The sequence below is a fragment of the Lissotriton vulgaris genome, unplaced genomic scaffold (assembly GCF_964263255.1).
Source record: "Lissotriton vulgaris unplaced genomic scaffold, aLisVul1.2 SCAFFOLD_999, whole genome shotgun sequence".
Taxonomy (NCBI): domain Eukaryota; kingdom Metazoa; phylum Chordata; class Amphibia; order Caudata; family Salamandridae; genus Lissotriton; species Lissotriton vulgaris.
Window position 1 is genome coordinate 654,820 of NW_028249010.1, and position 25,600 is coordinate 680,419.

Below are 25,600 nucleotides of genomic sequence, written 5' to 3' on the forward strand. Positions count from 1 at the left end.
AGAACACCGTTTCTTCTATGGTATCGGGACAGCAGATACAAGTCCCACATTTATGGTGTCCGGTAGTTGGTGGAAGACCAAATAGACTTCTAAGAGTCGGGCCTTTTTCGACGGGTAGGGCTGCCCTCACAATGTGATTAGCGACGCTTTTTTCTTTTTTATATGCAAACAAAGGTAGATTTTTGAAATCTTCATGTAGGTCTTTGATAAGATGCCAATTGGATGTGATCAGTTTTTTGAGTTGGTTTGCCGCAGGACAGAAAGTTGACACACACACCACTCGATTTTGCTCCTTTCTTGCCCTCTTTTGCATTAATGTTTCTCGTGGCGTCCACCAAGCTCTTTTAAGGGAATTTTTCAAAAGTTTTTTGGGGTAACCCCTAAGGAGAAGCCTCTCCTTTAACAGATTTGCGTGTTCGAAATAATCCTCCTTTCGTGAACAGTTCCGGCGTATCCTAAGGAATTGTCCGAAGGGCAAATTTTGTTTCAAGCTCCGCGGGTGATTGCTGGAGTACAGAAGTGCTTTATTTCTATCTGTGGCTTTTCTAAACAAAGTGGTTTCTAGTTTGCCATTACAAGGTTCAACTTTGACATCCGGAAATGTAATGGATTCATTTGAAGATGTACAGTTGAATTTTATGTCTTGTGTCCGGGTGTTCAGCCATTGCACGAATTGGTTAAGGGTTTCTGAATCGCCAGTCCAGATGAGAAAGACATCATCTATGTATCGCATATAATGCGAAATATGATTTCCAAATGGGTTGTCATTATAGATGAATTTGTTTTCATATAACCCCATGAACATGACTGCAAGCTTGGGGGCAAATGGACAGCCCATGGCTACTCCCTTTATCTGAAAGAAAAATTCGGAGTCAAACGAAAAGAAGTTTTTTTGTAGTGCAAAGGATGCCAGTTCCAAAATGAATTCAGACGGTACCTGCACTGGCCTGTCACGCCTGTTTAGAAAAAACGACAGAGTTTCAAGTGCCTGGTCCTGCGGGATCTTTGTGTACAATGAAACGACGTCTAGCGTCACCATTAGTTGTGAGCTATCGTCAAAGTTTATGGTCTCGATTTTCTGGAGGAAAGCAGTGGTATCTTTTAGGTGGGCTGGGATCTCTTCTATGAATGGTTTTAGAAAGAAGTCAATATACTTCGCCACCGGTTCGAAAAGGGATTCGCACCCCAAGACGATGGGGCGTCCTGGAGGGTTGATTTCATCCTTGTGAATCTTGGGTAGTAAATAAAATACCGGAGTCCGTGGGTTTTTGTTCTCTAAGAAGGCCAGTTCTTTCGGGCCCACAAAGCCTTGATCAAATCCTTTTTGTATGATTTGAAATAGTTCATTCTGGATTTCGTTAGTCGGATTTTTGGCAATGCGTCTGTAGCATGTGTTGTCATCCAGTTGACGATAGACTTCAGTCTTGTATTTGTTGATGTCCCAGACTACCACTGCCCCTCCCTTGTCTGCTTGTTTTACAACCACTGTTTTGTCATTTTTTAATGTATTCAAAGCGTCTTTTTCGGGTTCTGCAAGATTGTATTTCACAAAGGTTTTCTTTTTCTCAATCGCTGATATTCCTGACAGTACCGTCCTTTCAAATGTCACTACCTCCTTTGGGATTTTTGAGCCTGCGGGGCAAAAGGTGGATTTCCTTTTAAGTCCCGTTACCTCAGTTTGCGGTTCTTCACTGACGTCCGAAAAAAATTTCTTTAGTCGAATCTTTCGGCAGAATTCAAGCGTTTCTAGCTTCATTTTGACGAAATCTGTGCGTCTAGATGGAACGAAGCCTAGGCCTTTTGTCAAAATCGATGTTTCTGCTTCCGTTAAAGTTCTGTCAGACAGGTTGAATATAGCCGGGGGATTTAGTTCTTGTAGAATCGGGATCTCGTCCTCATTTCCCATGGCTGGACTGGTCTCGTTCGTCCTCTGCCTTTCTGCTGATCCTGTCCTAAAAAAGGAGTCTGATTTTGCTGTTGTCTCTGCTGTTGATTTTGTTGGTTGCCTTGTCTGTTCTGATATGGTCTGTTGGAATTGTTAGAATCACTTCCCGAAGATGATGATGTGTCGGAGAAGGTGAGAAATTTACGACGTGATCGTCCTTGGTTATCCTGTAAGAATCTCCTTGAGTCGGAGCTTGAGTAGAAATCCTTCCTTAAGAACGGATATACGGATTCCAGGGAGAAGTTTTTCTTATCCAACTCGAATTTGTTATTTTTCTGGGCAACTGTAAAGTCCTTAAACTCCCCGATTTCTTTTTCTATCTTTTCAAGTAATCCTTTGGAGTCTGAGATTAATTGGTTATCTTGAATCTCTTTCTCCAGCACTGCAATCTCTTCCAATTCTTTAACCGAGATTCTATGTGCTGTCTCGATGGTTAATACCATCAAATCCCTGCTGCACTTTGTCTCTATTCCACTGAAGCCTTTCTTATATTCAGGGTCGTCTGTGAAAACCACAGGGATGTTGCGAACTTGTAGTCCTGCAGGGATTGTGCCAGATCTTAAATGTTGGAGCAAGAAATGTCCGTGGAGATCCGTCCTGATTTGTTTTTTACGTAGTCGAATCAGTTTGTCAGACTCGTTTTGGGTGTTTGCCGCGAGGCTGAGAACTGCTGATGCGAAGGGAGGGGGATCTCTCATAAGGTTTTGAATATGTTCCTCAGTGTACGCTACCGTGTCCTGTTCAGCCATACCACAACTGAACACACGTGCAAGTGCAAAGAAAGAAGTGAAGAAGAAAAGTAAACACACACGTATGTGAAAGGTTAGAATAATGCTAGACCACCGGGCACTAAATTCATTGAATGAAAAATAAAATAGTGTTCCAGGACTAGTCCTGTGGCAGCTGCTCCTCTGCCCTACAGAACCTCGCGAGCCGTGGTGCCCGCTCTAAAGTCAAAAAACAAGAAAGGGTTTTGACTCCTAAACTCAGCAGGCTGAGCCAAAATGAACCTAAACGAAACAACACAATTGCCAAAGCTGAGGAACTGATTCTAGACAACTCAATTACAAAAAAGCATACATGAAAAAATATCATGGACACTGGCTTTATAAATTGCACCTTTTTTGCTTTTAATTCTTCAAGAATTGTTTTAGTTTTTTGTTATTTTACTTTTGTGCACGGAAATACAAAAACATGAAGAAATATATATACAATTATATACAAACATGTAACAAACAATTGGGTATGTACAGTGATTCAGACAACCTCACAAACAACACATTCATGGCCAACCAATCATCCTATACCGCATTCATACTGGTCCCAGTGTCAAAGAAAACTTTTTGATATAAACGAAACGATCTCAGTTGTTATGTTTAACAGTTTGTTAATCAAGGTTTGAAAAGAAGTCAAATAGATTGTAGTGCATTGACAAATCAATTCCAGTGTTAATTCACACAGAAGACACGGGACCGGGTCGGTCGACGCGTTTCGAACCCTGTGAGTGCCAGGGTTCTCCTCAGGACCAAAAAGTAACTATAAAACAAAGAGAAACAATCATCACTACCAAGGTTTGAGAGATCAACACCTCAAAACGCTGATCAGCCTGTATCAGCCTACCTCTACTGTTGGGTCATGGCTCCAACCGTGAGTAAAATCAGGGATGTTCCAATTAGGTGGAGTGAAGGGTACTGGAAAACATTAAACACAAAAAGAAAGGAATACTAAGTAACAGTGTTGGTGTCAGGCATCTTCTTTCTCACGCTACCAACTAAGTGTTCATCTTACCTGAGCTGCAGTGGGTGCTTGTTGCAAGTGGTTTCCTTGGCTGGGTGGAATCCGTCCCCTTGATTGATTTGGGCGCCAAATACCGCTGGAAAAGGTCAGAACAATGTTGTGAGGACCAATGTTGTTGGATGCGGTCCAGAAAAAAGCCGATGACCCAAAGGGAGTCAATCTTACCGTGGCCGTGCTCCACGCAGGAACTACAAAGATTCATACAATTGTCCGCTCCTTCCCCTTCAAACTCCAAACGGTGAATGAGCGCTGTCCATACCGTTGGGTATAGGTGTAGTTTAGCTCAATGGGGTTGTGGGAAATGTAGTTCTGTGACAGTTAGTTGTGGGAGATGTAGTCCTCGATAACCATTCATGTGTTGGGTTTGTAAATTTCAGAAATCTCATTTAAACCAGAAACCGTTGTATCGTATTTCATAATAAGCAGAGCTTCTCTCTGGTTCAGCCGTGCCTCCAAGTTCCCGCCTCTCGAATCATTTTCAATTTTTGACAGGACTGTCCACTTGAGTTTGTTTTTGTCGTGGTTCTTGGTCAGCCAATGGTGAACCAAAGGCGCATTTTCGACTTCCCTGCGTAGTCTGGATTTATGTTGTGTGATTCGTTGCCTGACTTCCTGTGTTGTTTTGCCAATGTATAACTTAGGGCAGGGGCATATGATTGCATACACAACGTTTCTAGTTTTACAGTTTGTAAAGACTTCGTGTTTCCAGTTGATATTGTTGAAGGAGAACACCGTTTCTTCTATGGTTTCGGGACAGCAGATACAAGTCCCACATTTATGGTGTCCGGTAGTTGGTGGAAGACCAAATAGACTTCTAAGAGTCGGGCCTTTTTCGACGGGTAGGGCTGCCCTCACAATGTGATTAGCGACGCTTTTTTCTTTTTTATATGCAAACAAAGGTAGATTTTTGAAATCTTCATGTAGGTCTTTGATAAGATGCCAATTGGATGTGATCAGTTTTTTGAGTTGGTTTGCCGCAGGACAGAAAGTTGACACACACACCACTCGATTTTGCTCCTTTCTTGCCCTCTTTTGCATTAATGTTTCTCGTGGCGTCCACCAAGCTCTTTTAAGGGAATTTTTCAAAAGTTTTTTGGGGTAACCCCTAAGGAGAAGCCTCTCCTTTAACAGATTTGCGTGTTCGAAATAATCCTCCTTTCGTGAACAGTTCCGGCGTATCCTAAGGAATTGTCCGAAGGGCAAATTTTGTTTCAAGCTCCGCGGGTGATTGCTGGAGTACAGAAGTGCTTTATTTCTATCTGTGGCTTTTCTAAACAAAGTGGTTTCTAGTTTGCCATTACAAGGTTCAACTTTGACATCCGGAAATGTAATGGATTCATTTGAAGATGTACAGTTGAATTTTATGTCTTGTGTCCGGGTGTTCAGCCATTGCACGAATTGGTTAAGGGTTTCTGAATCGCCAGTCCAGATGAGAAAGACATCATCTATGTATCGCATATAATGCGAAATATGATTTCCAAATGGGTTGTCATTATAGATGAATTTGTTTTCATATAACCCCATGAACATGACTGCAAGCTCGGGGGCAAATGGACAGCCCATGGCTACTCCCTTTATCTGAAAGAAAAATTCGGAGTCAAACGAAAAGAAGTTTTTTTGTAGTGCAAAGGATGCCAGTTCCAAAATGAATTCAGACGGTACCTGCACTGGCCTGTCACGCCTGTTTAGAAAAAACGACAGAGTTTCAAGTGCCTGGTCCTGCGGGATCTTTGTGTACAATGAAACGACGTCTAGCGTCACCATTAGTTGTGAGCTATCGTCAAAGTTTATGGTCTCGATTTTCTGGAGGAAAGCAGTGGTATCTTTTAGGTGGGCTGGGATCTCTTCTATGAATGGTTTTAGAAAGAAGTCAATATACTTCGCCACCGGTTCGAAAAGGGATTCGCACCCTGAGACTATGGGGCGTCCTGGAGGGTTGATTTCATCCTTGTGAATCTTGGGTAGTAAATAAAATACCGGAGTCCGTGGGTTTTTGTTCTCTAAGAAGGCCAGTTCTTTCGGGCCCACAAAGCCTTGATCAAATCCTTTTTGTATGATTTGAAATAGTTCATTCTGGATTTCGTTAGTCGGATTTTTGGCAATGCGTCTGTAGCATGTGTTGTCATCCAGTTGACGATAGACTTCAGTCTTGTATTTGTTGATGTCCCAGACTACCACTGCCCCTCCCTTGTCTGCTTGTTTTACAACCACTGTTTTGTCATTTTTTAATGTATTCAAAGCGTCTTTTTCGGGTTCTGCAAGATTGTATTTCACAAAGGTTTTCTTTTTCTCAATCGCTGATATTCCTGACAGTACCGTCCTTTCAAATGTCACTACCTCCTTTGGGATTTTTGAGCCTGCGGGGCAAAAGGTGGATTTCCTTTTAAGTCCCGTTACCTCAGTTTGCGGTTCTTCACTGACGTCCGAAAAAAATGTCTTTAGTCGAATCTTTTGGCAGAATTCAAGCGTTTCTAGCTTCATTTTGACGAAATCTGTGCGTCTAGATGGAACGAAGCCTAGGCCTTTTGTCAAAATCGATGTTTCTGCTTCCGTTAGAGTTCTGTCAGACAGGTTGAATATAGCCGGGGGATTTAGTTCTTGTAGAATCGGGATCTCGTCCTCATTTCCCATGGCTGGACTGGTCTCGTTCGTCCTCTGCCTTTCTGCTGATCCTGTCCTAAAAAAGGAGTCTGATTTTGCTGTTGTCTCTGCTGTTGATTTTGTTGGTTGCCTTGTCTGTTCTGATATGGTCTGTTGGAATTGTTAGAATCACTTCCCGAAGATGATGATGTGTCGGAGAAGGTGAGAAATTTACGACGTGATCGTCCTTGGTTATCCTGTAAGAATCTCCTTGAGTCGGAGCTTGAGTAGAAATCCTTCCTTAAGAACGGATATACGGATTCCAGGGAGAAGTTTTTCTTATCCAACTCGAATTTGTTATTTTTCTGGGCAACTGTAAAGTCCTTAAACTCCCCGATTTCTTTTTCTATCTTTTCAAGTAATCCTTTGGAGTCTGAGATTAATTGGTTATCTTGAATCTCTTTCTCCAGCACTGCAATCTCTTCCAATTCTTTAACCGAGATTCTATGTGCTGTCTCGATGGTTAATACCATCAAATCCCTGCTGCACTTTGTCTCTATTCCACTGAAGCCTTTCTTATATTCAGGGTCGTCTGTGAAAACCACAGGGATGTTGCGAAATTGTAGTCCTGCAGGGATTGTGCCAGATCTTAAATGTTGGAGCAAGAAATGTCCGTGGAGATCCGTCCTGATTTGTTTTTTACGTAGTCGAATCAGTTTGTCAGACTCGTTTTGGGTGTTTGCCGCGAGGCTGAGAACTGCTGATGCGAAGGGAGGGGGATCTCTCATAAGGTTTTGAATATGTTCCTCAGTGTACGCTACCGTGTCCTGTTCAGCCATACCACAACTGAACACACGTGCAAGTGCAAAGAAAGAAGTGAAGAAGAAAAGTAAACACACACGTATGTGAAAGGTTAGAATAATGCTAGACCACCGGGCACTAAATTCATTGAATGAAAAATAAAATAGTGTTCCAGGACTAGTCCTGTGGCAGCTGCTCCTCTGCCCTACAGAACCTCGCGAGCCGTGGTGCCCGCTCTAAAGTCAAAAAACAAGAAAGGGTTTTGACTCCTAAACTCAGCAGGCTGAGCCAAAATGAACCTAAACGAAACAACACAATTGCCAAAGCTGAGGAACTGATTCTAGACAACTCAATTACAAAAAAGCATACATGAAAAAATATCATGGACACTGGCTTTATAAATTGCACCTTTTTTGCTTTTAATTGTTCAAGAATTGTTTTAGTTTTTTGTTATTTTACTTTTGTGCACGGAAATACAAAAACATGAAGAAATATATATACAATTATATACAAACATGTAACAAACAATTGGGCATGTACAGTGATTCAGACAACCTCACAAACAACACATTCATGGCCAACCAATCATCCTATACCGCATTCATACTGGTCCCAGTGTCAAAGAAAACTTTTTGATATAAACGAAACGATCTCAGTTGTTATGTTTAACAGTTTGTTAATCAAGGTTTGAAAAGAAGTCAAATAGATTGTAGTGCATTGACAAATCAATTCCAGTGTTAATTCACACAGAAGACACGGGACCGGGTCGGTCGACGCGTTTCGAACCCATTGAGTGCCAGGGTTCTCCTCAGGACCAAAAAGTAACTATAAAACAAAGAGAAACAATCATCACTACCAAGGTTTGAGAGATCAACACCTCAAAACGCTGATCAGCCTGTATCAGCCTACCTCTACTGTTGAGTCATGGCTCCAACCGTGAGTAAAATCAGGGATGTTCCAATTAGGTTGGAGTGAAGGGTACTGGAAAACATTAAACACAAAAAGAAAGGAATACTAAGTAACAGTGTTGGTGTCAGGCATCTCCTTTCTCACGCTACCAACTAAGTGTTCATCTTACCTGAGCTGCAGTGGGTGCTTGTTGCAAGTGGTTTCCTTGGCTGGGTGGAATCCGTCCGTTTGATTGATTTGGGCGCCAAATACCGCTGGAAAAGGTCAGAACAATGTTGTGAGGACCAATGTTGTTGGATGCGGTCCAGAAAAAAGCCGATGACCCAAAGGGAGTCAATCTTACCGTGGCCGTGCTCCACGCAGGAACTACAAAGATTCATACAATTGTCCGCTCCTTCCCCTTCAAACTCCAAACGGTGAATGAGCGCTGTCCATACCGTTGGGTATAGGTGTAGTTTAGCTCAATGGGGTTGTGGGAAATGTAGTTCTGTGACAGTTAGTTGTGGGAGATGTAGTCCTCGATAACCATTCATGTGTTGGGTTTGTAAATTTCAGAAATCTCATTTAAACCAGAAACCGTTGTATCGTATTTCATAATAAGCAGAGCTTCTCTCTGGTTCAGCCGTGCCTCCAAGTTCCCGCCTCTCGAATCATTTTCAATTTTTGACAGGACTGTCCACTTGAGTTTGTTTTTGTCGTGGTTCTTGGTCAGCCAATGGTGAACCAAAGGCGCATTTTCGACTTCCCTGCGTAGTCTGGATTTATGTTGTGTGATTCGTTGCCTGACTTCCTGTGTTGTTTTGCCAATGTATAACTTAGGGCAGGGGCATATGATTGCATACACAACGTTTCTAGTTGTACAGTTTGTAAAGACTTCGTGTTTCCAGTTGATATTGTTGAAGGAGAACACCGTTTCTTCTATGGTTTCGGGACAGCAGATACAAGTCCCACATTTATGGTGTCCGGTAGTTGGTGGAAGACCAAATAGACTTCTAAGAGTCGGCCCTTTTTCGACGGGTAGGGCTGCCCTCACAATGTGATTAGCAACGCTTTTTTCTTTTTTATATGCAAACAAAGGTAGATTTTTGAAATCTTCATGTAGGTCTTTGATAAGATGCCAATTGGATGTGATCAGTTTTTTGAGTTGGTTTGCTGCAGGACAGAAAGTTGACACACACACCACTCGATTTTGCTCCTTTCTTGCCCTCTTTTGCATTAATGTTTCTCGTGGCGTCCACCAAGCTCTTTTAAGGGAATTTTTCAAAGGTTTTTTGGGGTAACCCCTAAGGAAAGCCCCTCCTTTAACAGATTTGCGTGTTCGAAATAATCCTCCTTTCGTGAACAGTTCCGGCGTATCCTAAGGAATTGTCCGAAGGGCAAATTTTGTTTCAAGCTCCGCGGGTGATTGCTGGAGTACAGAAGTGCTTTATTTCTATCTGTGGCTTTTCTAAACAAGGTGGTTTTTAGTTTGCCATTACAAGGTTCAACTTTGACATCCAGAAATGTAATGGATTCATTTGAAGATGTACAGTTGAATTTTATGTCTTGTGTCCGGGTGTTCAGCCATTGCACGAATTGGTTAAGAGTTTCTGAATCGCCAGTCCAGATGAGAAAGACATCATCTATGTATCGCATATAATGCGAAATATGATTTCCAAATGGGTTGTCATTATAGATGAATTTGTTTTCATATAACCCCATGAACATGACTGCAAGCTCGGGGGCAAATGGACAGCCCATGGCTACTCCCTTTATCTGAAAGAAAAATTCGGAGTCAAACGAAAAGAAGTTTTTTTGTAGTGCAAAGGATGCCAGTTCCAAAATGAATTCAGACGGTACCTGCACTGGCCTGTCACGCCTGTTTAGAAAAAACGACAGAGTTTCAAGTGCCTGGTCCTGCGGGATCTGTGTGTACAATGAAACGACGTCTAGCGTCACCATTAGTTGTGAGCTATCGTCAAAGTTTATGGTCTCGATTTTCTGGAGGAAAGCAGTGGTATCTTTTAGGTGGGCTGGGATCTCTTCTATGAATGGTTTTAGAAAGAAGTCAATATACTTCGCCACCGGTTCAAAAAGGGATTCGCACCCCGAGACGATGGGGCGTCCTGGAGGGTTGATTTCATCCTTGTGAATCTTGGGTAGTAAATAAAATACCGGAGTCCGTGGGTTTTTGTTCTCTAAGAAGGCCAGTTCTTTCGGGCCCACAAAGCCTTGATCAAATCCTTTTTGTATGATTTGAAATAGTTCATTCTGGATTTCGTTAGTCAGATTTTTGGCAATGCGTCTGTAGCATGTGTTGTCATCCAGTTGACGATAGACTTCAGTCTTGTATTTGTTGATGTCCCAGACTACCACTGCCCCTCCCTTGTCTGCTTGTTTTACAACCACTGTTTTGTCATTTTTTAATGTATTCAAAGCGTCTTTTTCGGGTTTTGCAAGATTGTATTTCACAAAGGTTTTCTTTTTCTCAATCGCTGATATTCCTGACAGTACCGTCCTTTCAAATGTCACTACCTCCTTTGGGATTTTTGAGCCTGCGGGGCAAAAGGTGGATTTCCTTTTAAGTCCCGTTACCTCAGTTTGCGGTTCTCTACTGACGTCCGAAAAAAATGTCTTTAGTCGAATCTTTCGGCAGAATTCAAGCGTTTCTAGCTTCATTTTGACGAAATCTGTGCGTCTAGATGGAACGAAGCCTAGGCCTTTTGTCAAAATCGATGTTTCTGCTTCCGTTAGAGTTCTGTCAGACAGGTTGAATATAGCCGGGGGATTTAGTTCTTGTAGAATCGGGATCTCGTCCTCATTTCCCATGGCTGGACTGGTCTCGTTCGTCCTCTGCCTTTCTGCTGATCCTGTCCTAAAAAAGGAGTCTGATTTTGCTGTTGTCTCTGCTGTTGATTTTGTTGGTTGCCTTGTCTGTTCTGATATGGTCTGTTGGAATTGTTAGAATCACTTCCCGAAGATGATGATGTGTCGGAGAAGGTGAGAAATTTACGACGTGATCGTCCTTGGTTATCCTGTAAGAATCTCCTTGAGTCAGAGCTTGAGTAGAAATCCTTCCTTAAGAACGGATATACGGATTCCAGGGAGAAGTTTTTCTTATCCAACTCGAATTTGTTATTTTTCTGGGCAACTGTAAAGTCCTTAAACTCCCCGATTTCTTTTTCTATCTTTTCAAGTAATCCTTTGGAGTCTGAGATTAATTGGTTATCTTGAATCTCTTTCTCCAGCACTGCAATCTCTTCCAATTCTTTAACCGAGATTCTATGTGCTGTCTCGATGGTTAATACCATCAAATCCCTGCTGCACTTTGTCTCTATTCCACTGAAGCCTTTCTTATATTCAGGGTCGTCTGTGAAAACCACAGGGATGTTGCGAAATTGTAGTCTTGCAGGGATTGTGCCAGATCTTAAATGTTGGAGCAAGAAATGTCCGTGGAGATCCGTCCTGATTTGTTTTTTACGTAGTCGAATCAGTTTGTCAGACTCGTTTTGGGTGTTTGCCGCGAGGCTGAGAACTGCTGATGCGAAGGGAGGGGGATCTCTCATAAGGTTTTGAATATGTTCCTCAGTGTACGCTACCGTGTCCTGTTCAGCCATACCACAACTGAACACACGTGCAAGTGCAAAGAAAGAAGTGAAGAAGAAAAGTAAACACACACGTATGTGAAAGGTTAGAATAATGCTAGACCACCGGGCACTAAATTCATTGAATGAAAAATAAAATAGTGTTCCAGGACTAGTCCTGTGGCAGCTGCTCCTCTGCCCTACAGAACCTCGCGAGCCGTGGCGCCCGCTCTAAAGTCAAAAAACAAGAAAGGGTTTTGACTCCTAAACTCAGCAGGCTGAGCCAAAATGAACCTAAACGAAACAACACAATTGCCAAAGCTGAGGAACTGATTCTAGACAACTCAATTACAAAAAAGCATACATGAAAAAATATCATGGACACTGGCTTTATAAATTGCACCTTTTTTGCTTTTAATTGTTCAAGAATTGTTTTAGTTTTTTGTTATTTTACTTTTGTGCACGGAAATACAAAAACATGAAGAAATATATATACAATTATATACAAACATGTAACAAACAATTGGGCATGTACAGTGATTCAGACAACCTCACAAACAACACATTCATGGCCAACCAATCATCCTATACCGCATTCATACTGGTCCCAGTGTCAAAGAAAACTTTTTGATATAAACGAAACGATCTCAGTTGTTATGTTTAACAGTTTGTTAATCAAGGTTTGAAAAGAAGTCAAATAGATTGTAGTGCATTGACAAATCAATTCCAGTGTTAATTCACACAGAAGACACGGGACCGGGTCGGTCGACGCGTTTCGAACCCATTGAGTGCCAGGGTTCTCCTCAGGACCAAAAAGTAACTATAAAACAAAGAGAAACAATCATCACTACCAAGGTTTGAGAGATCAACACCTCAAAACGCTGATCAGCCTGTATCAGCCTACCTCTACTGTTGAGTCATGGCTCCAACCGTGAGTAAAATCAGGGATGTTCCAATTAGGTTGGAGTGAAGGGTACTGGAAAACATTAAACACAAAAAGAAAGGAATACTAAGTAACAGTGTTGGTGTCAGGCATCTCCTTTCTCACGCTACCAACTAAGTGTTCATCTTACCTGAGCTGCAGTGGGTGCTTGTTGCAAGTGGTTTCCTTGGCTGGGTGGAATCCGTCCGTTTGATTGATTTGGGCGCCAAATACCGCTGGAAAAGGTCAGAACAATGTTGTGAGGACCAATGTTGTTGGATGCGGTCCAGAAAAAAGCCGATGACCCAAAGGGAGTCAATCTTACCGTGGCCGTGCTCCACGCAGGAACTACAAAGATTCATACAATTGTCCGCTCCTTCCCCTTCAAACTCCAAACGGTGAATGAGCGCTGTCCATACCGTTGGGTATAGGTGTAGTTTAGCTCAATGGGGTTGTGGGAAATGTAGTTCTGTGACAGTTAGTTGTGGGAGATGTAGTCCTCGATAACCATTCATGTGTTGGGTTTGTAAATTTCAGAAATCTCATTTAAACCAGAAACCGTTGTATCGTATTTCATAATAAGCAGAGCTTCTCTCTGGTTCAGCCGTGCCTCCAAGTTCCCGCCTCTCGAATCATTTTCAATTTTTGACAGGACTGTCCACTTGAGTTTGTTTTTGTCGTGGTTCTTGGTCAGCCAATGGTGAACCAAAGGCGCATTTTCGACTTCCCTGCGTAGTCTGGATTTATGTTGTGTGATTCGTTGCCTGACTTCCTGTGTTGTTTTGCCAATGTATAACTTAGGGCAGGGGCATATGATTGCATACACAACGTTTCTAGTTGTACAGTTTGTAAAGACTTCGTGTTTCCAGTTGATATTGTTGAAGGAGAACACCGTTTCTTCTATGGTTTCGGGACAGCAGATACAAGTCCCACATTTATGGTGTCCGGTAGTTGGTGGAAGACCAAATAGACTTCTAAGAGTCGGCCCTTTTTCGACGGGTAGGGCTGCCCTCACAATGTGATTAGCGACGCTTTTTTCTTTTTTATATGCAAACAAAGGTAGATTTTTGAAATCTTCATGTAGGTCTTTGATAAGATGCCAATTGGATGTGATCAGTTTTTTGAGTTGGTTTGCTGCAGGACAGAAAGTTGACACACACACCACTCGATTTTGCTCCTTTCTTGCCCTCTTTTGCATTAATGTTTCTCGTGGCGTCCACCAAGCTCTTTTAAGGGAATTTTTCAAAGGTTTTTTGGGGTAACCCCTAAGGAGAAGCCTCTCCTTTAACAGATTTGCGTGTTCGAAATAATCCTCCTTTCGTGAACAGTTCCGGCGTATCCTAAGGAATTGTCCGAAGGGCAAATTTTGTTTCAAGCTCCGCGGGTGATTGCTGGAGTACAGAAGTGCTTTATTTCTATCTGTGGCTTTTCTAAACAAGGTGGTTTTTAGTTTGCCATTACAAGGTTCAACTTTGACATCCAGAAATGTAATGGATTCATTTGAAGATGTACAGTTGAATTTTATGTCTTGTGTCCGGGTGTTCAGCCATTGCACGAATTGGTTAAGAGTTTCTGAATCGCCAGTCCAGATGAGAAAGACATCATCTATGTATCGCATATAATGCGAAATATGATTTCCAAATGGGTTGTCATTATAGATGAATTTGTTTTCATATAACCCCATGAACATGACTGCAAGCTCGGGGGCAAATGGACAGCCTATGGCTACTCCCTTTATCTGAAAGAAAAATTCGGAGTCAAACGAAAAGAAGTTTTTTTGTAGTGCAAAGGATGCCAGTTCCAAAATGAATTCAGACGGTACCTGCACTGGCCTGTCACGCCTGTTTAGAAAAAACGACAGAGTTTCAAGTGCCTGGTCCTGCGGGATCTGTGTGTACAATGAAACGACGTCTAGCGTCACCATTAGTTGTGAGCTATCGTCAAAGTTTATGGTCTCGATTTTCTGGAGGAAAGCAGTGGTATCTTTTAGGTGGGCTGGGATCTCTTCTATGAATGGTTTTAGAAAGAAGTCAATATACTTCGCCACCGGTTCAAAAAGGGATTCGCACCCCGAGACGATGGGGCGTCCTGGAGGGTTGATTTCATCCTTGTGAATCTTGGGTAGTAAATAAAATACCGGAGTCCGTGGGTTTTTGTTCTCTAAGAAGGCCAGTTCTTTCGGGCCCACAAAGCCTTGATCAAATCCTTTTTGTATGATTTGAAATAGTTCATTCTGGATTTCGTTAGTCAGATTTTTGGCAATGCGTCTGTAGCATGTGTTGTCATCCAGTTGACGATAGACTTCAGTCTTGTATTTGTTGATGTCCCAGACTACCACTGCCCCTCCCTTGTCACCTAATTGGAACATCCCTGATTTTACTCACGGTTGGAGCCATGACCCAACAGTAGAGGTAGGCTGATACAGGCTGATCAGCGTTTTGAGGTGTTGATCTCTCAAACCTTGGTAGTGATGATTGTTTCTCTTTGTTTTATAGTTTCTTTTTGGTCCTGAGGAGAACCCTGGCACTCACAGGGTTCGAAACGCGTCGACCGACCCGGTCCCGTGTCTTCTGTGTGAATTAACACTGGAATTGATTTGTCAATGCACTACAATCTATTTGACTTCTTTTCAAACCTTGATTAACAAACTGTTAAACATAACAACTGAGATCGTTTCGTTTATATCAAAAAGTTTTCTTTGACACTGGGACCAGTATGAATGCGGTATAGGATGATTGGTTGGCCATGAATGTGTTGTTTGTGAGGTTGTCTGAATCACTGTACATACCCAATTGTTTGTTACATGTTTGTATATAATTGTATATATATTTCTTCATGTTTTTGTATTTCCGTGCACAAAAGTAAAATAACAAAAAACTAAAACAAGACTAAAACTAAGACGCGCTTGCTGTCGGCGATGGGCAGAGAGGCCATGGTACTCAAAATGGCTGCCGCTTACGCGCACGAATGGGCTCGAAAAGGGGGCAAGATGGCGCCGATAATGTTGACACTGCAGTCTAGGTTTTAACAGAGACATGCTGCCATGAGACACAGTGTCTGATGGTGAATGGGGAAGGCTGCGTCTCCATTTCTTAGGGATTTGATAGGACTGCATGGGAAGCAGGTTGTTTTTTGGAGACAAGAGGACGATTTTAGTTTTTTCCGGGTTAAGTTTAAGCAGGTTGTAATGGAACCAGGATTGCATCTTAATCAGGGTGTCATTGAGGTGTAAGATATCAGAACATGATTTAATCTTGCAGTTGATTTGGGTGTAAAGGTGGTAGTTGATTCCCAATTGCTTAAGAATGAGGGTAAGCGTCTCCATGAAGAGGTTGAACAAAGAGGGGGAAAGTATAGATCGTTGGGGCACACCGAGGGAGACAGGTCTAGGTGTAGAGAGGCATTCAAAACATTTTATTTGTTGTGATCTTTGTTGGACAAAGGAATAAAACCACTTAAGGACTGAACCATTAAGGCCAAAACGGTCTTTGGGAGTGCTAAGAAGGGCAGAGTGATTGACAGTATTGAACACAGCAGAGAGGTCAAGGAGGATGAGAAGGGAGGACCGTCCTGGCTTGCCCAGAAGCGGTCGGTCCCCACGCTCCCTGACTCATCTGGGTATCGTTGCGCCATTGTGCTCTGATTAATTTGTGCATCGCTCCTATTGATCCTACTCACTGCCGCTTTTGAATGTTTGATTGTCTAAGTTTCACCGTGATTGACTGAATTGTTTGCGCTGTATTGTTGACTGCGCTGCTGCCTTTGGTCAACTACATTGCCCGCATTGCTTTTGTAATTTTCCTGTGCCTGATTGTGCCGGTGCCACTGCCCCTAGCGTAGCGATATTGCAGACTGTGCCCCAATCTCGCCTAGTTTTGCTTTTCCTTCTGCTGCCATTTAGTTGTTTGTTTGCCTCCCAGCCCATCCCTCCACCCCGCTCCTGCCTCCCAGCTGCTCCTCCCTCGCCCCCCCCTCCACTATCCACATATGACAGCCGCATATGCGCGCAGCAGTCACGTGCAGCGGACGCGCCCAATGCGCGCCGAAGGTGCGCCAAAGGTAAGCCCGTCTACACCCGTCCGCTCCTGGACCGCGCCCAGCTGCAGACCCCTGGCCCCCGCAAAATCCACTCCACCCGCATAACATACGATTACGCTACCCTCTCAGCACTCAACTGCGGCCGTCTCCCAGACTGCTACCAAGCCATCCCAGGACACACCCATGGACCCTTCACCTGCCACTCCTGCAAGTTCGACTGCCTCAGGACCCACACCAAATCCACAGACTCCAAACAGAGCTCCGACACTAACCACCTGAAGTGCATCTTACTCAACACCCGCTCGGTCCACAGACACGCCATTGAACTTTGGAACCTACTTTACACCACATCGCTGGGCTTCGCATTTCTTACAGAAACCTGGATGAATGCTTCATCAGCGCCCAACATCCCATAGCCATCCCAGACGGCTACAAGATCATCAGAAAGGATTGCATCAACCGAGGAGGAATCGCCATCGTCCATAAGAACACCATCCGCATCAAGACCAGTTCCGATGACAACCTCACAACTGCCGAACACCTTCACTTCCAGATTCACACCGACCCTAAGACCACACTCAGAGGCACCCTCATCTATGGACCACCCGGACCCCGCACACAATTCAGCGAAGACATCACTGACTTCATCAGCCCTCACGCCCTCCCCTCGGAGGACTACATCCTACTGGGAGACCTCAACTTCCACCTAGAAAAGAACAACGACAGCAACACCACCACCCTTTTGGACAACCTCACCAATCTCGGACTCAAACAACTTGTTGACACCCCCACCCACTGTGCCGGGCACACTCTCGACCCAATCTTCACTTCCAGCAAGCACATCTCCTTTATTCACACCACAGCTCTCCATTGGACGGACCACAACTGCATTCACTTCAAGTACAAAAAGACTACGACCCACAACCACCCACAACTAATTCCCCGGAGAAACTGGAATAAAATTACCACCAACCAGCTCTTCACATCGCTTCACCAAAACCCCCCTGCAAAATCATCAGACCCAAACCAAGCAGCCACCAACCTCACACAATGGATCACCCACAGCGATGACAAAATAGCACCCTTGAAAAACCATTGAATCAAGCAAGGCAGCAAAAAAAAACCCTGGTTTAATGATGACCTTAAGAAATCCAAGAAGATCTGTTGCACCCTGGAGAAAGCCTGGCGAAAAAACCCAACCACTGACAACCTGACCACCTTCAAGAACGCCACCTGCAAACACCACCAACTGATATGATCCACCAAGAAATTAGCATTCAAGGATCGACTCGACAACAACGCCCACAACAGCAAAGAACTATTCAACATTGTCAAAGAGTTTACCAACCCCACCGCCCGCACCAATGACATCACTCCATCTCAAGACCTCTGCGACTCTCTAGCCTTGTTCTTCCACAACAAAATCGCTGACATACATAACAGCTTTGGAGACCAGCCCACCCCACCTACCTCTGAACTAAAACGCCCCTCCAACAACCTTTACGCCTGGAACCCAATCACCACTGAAGACACCATCCGCCTGATGAACACCATTCACTCAGGATCGCCAGCCGACCCATGTCCCCACCACATTTTCAACAAAGCAGACTCCATTATCGCACCCCATCTCCAAGACATCATCAACTGCTCCCTCAACTCCACCACCGTCCCGGAAAGCTGGAAACACGCTGAACTCAGCGCCCTCTTAAAGAAACCTACAGCAGACCCCACTGAACTTAAGAACTACCACCCCATCTCGCTCCTCCCTTTCCCTGCCAAAGTCATAGAGGAGGCCGTCAACAGTCAGCTCACCGCCTTCCTCGAATCAAACGGCTCCCTCGACCCCTGACAGTTCGGCTTCTGAGCCAAACACAGCACCGAGACCGCCCTCATCACAGCCACAGAAGACATCCGAACACTACTCGACAACGGGGAAACAGCCGCCCTCATCCTCCTGGACCTCTCCGCAGCGTTTGACACGGTCTGCCATAGCACCCTTATACAACGCCTCAGCAACGTCGGGATAAAAGGAAAAGCATTGGATTGAATCATATCGTTCCTCGCCGGAAGAACACAGAGAGTCCGCCTCACCCCTTTCAGATCAGAGGCCACAGAAGTCATCTGTGGAGTACCACAAGGATCATCGCTCAGCCCCACCCTCTTCAACGTCTACATGAGCCCCCTTGCATCCATCGCACGCCAACACAACCTCAACATCATCTCCTACACCGACGACACACAGCTGATCCTCTCCCTCACCAAAGACCCAAACACCGCAAAACCAACCTACACGAAGGGATGAAAGACGTAGCCCAGTGGATGAAGAACAGCCGCTTAAAACTGAATTCAGACAAGACGGGTCATCCCCCTCCGCATGGGATGACTCATGGTGGCCACCGGCCCTAGGCAGCGCGCCCAAACCAACGGACCATGCTCGCAACCTGGGATTCATTCTAGACTCCTCTCTCTCGATGACCAGACAAGTCAACGCCAACTCATCATCATGCTTTAACATCTTACGCATGCTCAAAAAGATCTTCCGATGGATCCCCACCGAAACAAGAAAGACGGTCACCCACGCACTTGTCACAAGGCCTCTGGACTATGGAAACACCCTCTACGCCGGAACCACAGCCAAATTACAGAAAAAACTCCAACGCATTCAGAACGCCTCCGCCAGACTCATCCTAGACATACCCCGCCACAATCACATATCCGGTCACCTGAGAGACTTTCATTGGCTCCCCGTCAACAAGAGAATAACATTCCGCCTCCTCACCCACGCACACAAAGCCCTCTACGACCTAGGACCCAAATACCTCAACCCGAGCCTGACCTTCTACACCCCCACCCGCCAACTACGATCTTTCAATCAAGCCCTTGCCGCGATTCCACGCATCCGAAGAACCACCATGGGAGGAAGATCTTTCTCCTGCTTAGCAGCCAAAACCTGGAACTCTCTCCCCACCCACCTCCGCCTCACACAGAACCACCTCTCATTCAGAAAACAACTCAAAACTTGGCTATTTGATAAGTAACGACCCCCCCCCCCTCAAGCGCCTTGAGACCCTCTGGGTGAGTAGTGCGCTATACAAATCTTGACTTGACTTGACTTGATGACACAATCAATTCCACCCCTTACACATGAATTACCAAAGCGAAACACTCACAAACAAATACAATTATCAAGATATGTAGTGAAGAAATAACACTACCAAGTAAAACATCCAGAGAAGTAGTCCTTTCCACATGCTTCAGGCCTAGTGCACTTAACCTTGTGCATGTAGATCCACAGCTAAGTCGACTCGGTATTTAAAACTAATTCATATGTGTTAACCTGCCATCTAACCACTTTAAGTCACCTCTAAAGTAGCCTGAACCTATGTAATATAGTAAACAAATATATATAAAATGAAACATATATTTAGAAGTTTCAGTGTAGTGAATGCCGTTACATGCATATTTACTCATTTATGCATCCTGTTTTCCACCCTAGTTTGAATTTCATATACACACAGCAAAGGGAGACTCACTAAAACACCCAAAAGCCTATCAAATGCTGCCCGTTACATTTGCATTTACAGAGTGATACATTCAAAAAGAGAGCCAGCGATATACCATACAACTTTCTTACACATCCACTAAATGACCTCCTCAGACACTGTCACTCATATACACAAACTAACTCTTATGCATTTGGCACTAATGAAGGCAATGGCACACTCACTTGAGTAACCCAATAGTAACACACCCAAGATGCAATCATGCCACTCCTAACATATACATTTACAGAGCCATACACTTACAAAGGGAGCCACCAATATACCAATACACATTCCTAAATATAGAAACAGACCCCTACATAGGGACTGAGATACTCATTCATATATCTAGTAAAAAATTATACTAACTTACCCCATGCAGAGAAGTATCCATTTTTACAAGTTTCAGACCTGATATCATTCTTTAATCGGTTCTACTGCTAGGCCTTTGCAATAATTTAGTGGCTCTTCTCCCACATATAAGGCATCCCTAAATCAGACAGAAACTACCCCATAAGGCAAAGTCCTATGTGTTTAAAGTGTAATTTAGTATATAGATAGAATGTAAAATGTTCTCCTTTCTGTATAAAACCTACAATATCCAGTTAGTAACTTCAATTACCTACATCTACTCTTTCAGGGACAAATGCTCAGTTATACATGCATTCCTGCATAGTACATCACTTATGACATTGTCATCTCAAAAGACATATTTAATGACATCACTAATGACATTGTCCATAGGGCCATTCACAAACCTACTCACACCCCTATACAACCTGTTGCACACCAAGTTACACACCAACACAATCACTCACATACTAATTGACAGATACATACAAATGCGTATAAATGTTGTTACTCATCCATAGACCAACTTATGCACCCACTCACTCACTCAGACCACCAGTCACACAATCAGTTACTCACCCATATAGTTAATCATGCAACCAGTCAGTCACAAAAATAGTCACACACACAGTCATGTACTTACACATACAGGTACTGACACACCCATTCACTCACCCATGCAGCCTCTCAAAACACCTACTCACTCACTCATTCAACCATTCACACATTTGCTTACATTCCCACATAACTATTAACATACCCATTCACACTTCTATGCAAGTTTTCACATATCTACTCACTCACCTATACACCCATTTGACATAGTCTCCAGTACAACCATTCACAAACCAACTCACTTAACCAAACTTTCACTTGAACACTTAGTATTTACATGTTCCCTGGCCTTTTGAGGGCCTCTTGAGGACATGAGGACTAAAGTGGACTTATTTCCCGAAGCCGCAGTGTGCCAGGAGGCATGTTTGCAGAGTGGTGGCTAAAGAGGGTTTGGCCTCCGACCACCTCTCTGCAATTCAGTGGTGTGGGTCTTACTGAAGGTAAAAGGGGGGCGAGTTGGACCCCAAGGAACCTCAAGAGCCATTGGGACTTCATCTCCCAACGAGTAGAACACAAGGAGGCACATTTCCATAGTGTTTAGAGAAAGGGGCATGGCGTCTACCAGGTCTTAGCAATCGTGCTGTGTAGGTCTTACTGGAGGTACCAAGAGGTATGGTTGGCCCCCAACTACCCCACCTTCAATAAGTCCCAAACAGCTGGGTTGCTAAGAGGTCTTTGCAGGCCACATCCCCTTTCTCCACCACTCTACAAATGTGGCTAATGGAACACTACTGGTTGAGTCGTGAAGTCCACTTACCTGCTAAGAGACCTTGGGGGCCAAAGAGCCATTCTTATACCTCCTGTAAGTCCTAAACAGCAAGATTCTTGATAGTTGGTCAGAGGCCCAGACCTTTTCTATACCTCTCTGCAAATACGACTACCAGTTAAAAAACCCTAGAAATTCTTTGAAAAAAACAAAGATCACACGGGCTCTATAGTTAACAAATAGTATTTAAAAAACTTAGAAACTCACTGAAAAAACTAAGGTTACAGGGACATTATAGTAAGGGTTGGATTTGTCTCACAAAAAACCAGTAAAATTCAGTGGTTATAGTTAGCAGAGCTAACTTAACTATAAATTGCACCTCGCAATTCTCTGCTTATGACCTCACATATTACATCACTCCTTACCTGGTCAGTGACATCACCTATGCAATCTCAAATTACATAACTGATGACATCATCTATGGAATAACTAATGCACAATCTCACACCTCAATATAACCTTTTATACACGCACGCCAAATACCACACTAGCATTTCTCAAAACCATTGACACACTTATACAAGTACTTGCACACATACTCAGTGATCCATAGGTCTACACACACCTATTCTCAGTACCCATACAGCCACTCATAAACTGTCAGTCACTTATAGAGCTACTCACTCACCTATTGAGTCAATCACGCAGCCGTTTGCTCACCTATGTGGTTAAAACCACTCCCACTTACTTATTCATACAGATACTAATACATATTCACTCACCAATATAGCCCCCCACCCATGCACTCACTAACCTATACAAACACTATCACAATCCCTCAGCCACACATATATTTACTCATATACTCCAACACTCATATATACTGCCTTTCACGTATCCAGTTATTGACCCATATACCACCGACACAGCCATTCCTTCACTGACACATCCATACATACACTCAGTCAACCAGACAGCCCATCACAGATGCAAACACTAACCCATACAGCCACTCACCCACCCACCCACTCACTCATCCATAGTACAGACACACACATCCTCACCCACCTACATAGGTACATTCAGGTACTCAGACAACCAATCAATCACCCATACAACCACTCTCGTAACCACTCACCAACCCATACAGCCACTTAGACACCAACTTGCAGACTGATACAGACATTCACACAACCTATTCACTCACTCATACATTTACTGAGATACCTAATCATTCATATTTAGTCAGTCACACAACCACTGAATCATCAATATAGGCACTTATACTCACCATTACACCTGGTTATACATGTTCAACACATAACGCTTTTAGAAACCCTCACAGTGACTGGTTGGTGTTATCAGTGCTGTCATTTGAGATGTCTTGAGTGATCTTACTGACCATGACATGAGTGATGTAAGATGTGAGGTCATAAGCAGTGCAATCCGGCAGCGCAAGCTATAGTTAGCTCAACTAACTGTAACTGCTGAATTTCTCTGGTTTTGTACGAGGGACATATCAGCTTAACTATAACGTCCCTGTAACCTTTGTTTTTTTTTAGTGAATATTTAAGGTTTCTTTTTGCTAATTCCTAACTATAACATCCCTGTAACATTTGGTATTTTGGCAAATTTCTAAGGTTGTTTTAAATTCTAGTTCATAGTTGTATTGTCCATTAGTGACCTCTAAGATTTTCGTATTTTCTTTCGATTATTTGATATTGTATATTGTATTTATATTAGGAGGAAAAAGAAACAAATGACAGGGTACCCTTTAAAGCCCTAGCACCTGACCCACTATTACTAGTTATTATATATCGAATGGGGATTTCCCTTACAACTTGTGTCCACATTGTTAATGCACCCACTGCAACAATATGATCCAATGCAAGATTATAATACTTTAAAACAAAATGCAAAGGGGCAACACTTGACAACAAGACAAGAAATCACTGTTCAATGTCCATAGTGTTTTTCTTAAAGTATCCTCTGGACTTCTTCAGGGCACAAAATCAAGGAGTCGGGAACTCCCAAACTTTATCAATGGAAAAGTATTCACAGTAAGTAGAATTCACAAGTTGAATTCATGCAAAGCACATATCCACAGGATCATGTAATCAATTAACCGAAAACCCAGAAGGCGTATCAATGACAGAGTATTCACAGTAAGTAGACTTCACAAATCGAATATATGCAAAGCTCGTATCAGCAGGAGTTTGTGTAAGGAAGATAAACACTTCTCTTAAATAAATAGGGATAGTCCAAGGTGTGATAGCACCTTTCTAAGCCAGTTCTGAGACCTCACCAAGATAAGGTGGGCCAGCAATAGTGGGACGGTCACCCAATATAGCCTAAATCTAACAATCAGGAAAGATGAGCAAAGATTGAAAGCCAATATAGAGGCAGGACAGCAAACATTTACATTTAGGTAAAGCCTTCCTGTTGTCACATTCAAAGTCAATCACAAAGGTTTATTCTCATGAACATATGGACACATGTTAGATTCTCACAGTTTAGATAATGCTTAGAAGTGTGAGGGTGTAGTGGGAAGAATCTTTGACCAAGGACCAATGTACCCATCACAAGGGTTGTATTACTGCAGCTACTGATGAAGCTGATGAGTGGAGCTGTGTCCAGAGAGGTGCCCAGTGTATCAACCAGGGACTCTGTTCCCTTGCATTAGATCCCATTGGAGTGTTCCATTCATATGAGGAATGCATAGTTGCAAAATAGAGGATGCTGCCAACTCATCTTCTGGGAGATTGAAAAAAGAATATTAACATTTTTAGAGGATTTATTCCCACATCAAGTTCTTTGTCACTGAACAGTACCTTTTTTAATGATGAAAAACGTTATGTTTTATTGGTTCATTTTGTTTGCATTCCTTTCCAATGCCTTTTTAATCTCTTCCCAGGTCCTGATCAGGTCCAGTTGGTGAACAGCCCCTCTGTCTGTGCTGGAAGAGTGGAGGTCAAGCACAATGGGGTGTGGGGTAAAGTCTGTGATGACGCCTGGGATCAGAAGGACGCGTTGGTGGTCTGCAGACAGCTTGGATGTGGAGCTGTACAAAGCTATCAGTATAATTCATCATTTGGGATCAGCCCTTTGACAGTTCTGATGAGTAATGTCCAGTGCCAAGGAAATGAGTCTGCCCTGTGGAAATGTGCACAGCGCGGCTGGAGTGTTAATACCTGTCCAACAGGGAGGAATGCTGGGGTGACCTGTGCAGGTAAGAAGTGTAACCTGTGTGTAACAACAAGCTTCCTTGCATAATGAAGACATAGGTTGCATGAGTTCAAAATAAAAAGTAACCTCTGGTGGCAAGCATTTAATCAAGTAGGGCAGGATGAACCATTACTGCCCTTCATTAGACATAACTCTACTCTGGAGCCAGGGGCGAAGTTACAAACCCCTGTGGGCTTGCTGCTGCTCTTTTTTTCTTCCCAACACTTATGACTTCTTAAGGGGAAGGAGGGTTACACTAGTCGATCCACGTATACGCTTTCCTGCCCCAGTCTAGTCTGCATCATCTACTGAAGCTTTGTTCAATTTGAAGCACCTTTTGCCCATACTATGACTTATCAATAGTCTTCAATATCCTGAGCCCAAGTCTTCCCGAGCACAATCCACTACTCTCAGTCCCTCACTTTGACAATCGTACCTTAAATCTATCCTTCCCTCCCAATTTCCTTCCCTCTACTCTTCCATCCCTCCATTCTTCCCTCCGTTCAATACTTCCCTTATCTCCCTCTGTCCTTCCCTCCCTCTGTCCATCATGCGCTCCCTCCACACTACCCTCCCACCCTTCTTCCCTCTGCCCTTCCCTTCTTC

The 25,600-nt window shown here is 43.4% G+C and overlaps 1 protein-coding gene across 1 annotated transcript in view; it reads left to right on the top strand.

Moving 5' to 3' along the window:
* Window positions 1-25,600, top strand: part of LOC147663740 (soluble scavenger receptor cysteine-rich domain-containing protein SSC5D-like) — a 215,446-nt gene that overhangs the window by 137,194 nt on the left and 52,652 nt on the right. Inside the window, exon 3 of the mRNA XM_086950236.1 lies at window positions 24,684-24,998. Within this exon, the coding sequence (XP_086806362.1) occupies window positions 24,684-24,998 (315 nt within the window). The remainder of the gene's footprint in view (window positions 1-24,683; window positions 24,999-25,600) is intronic.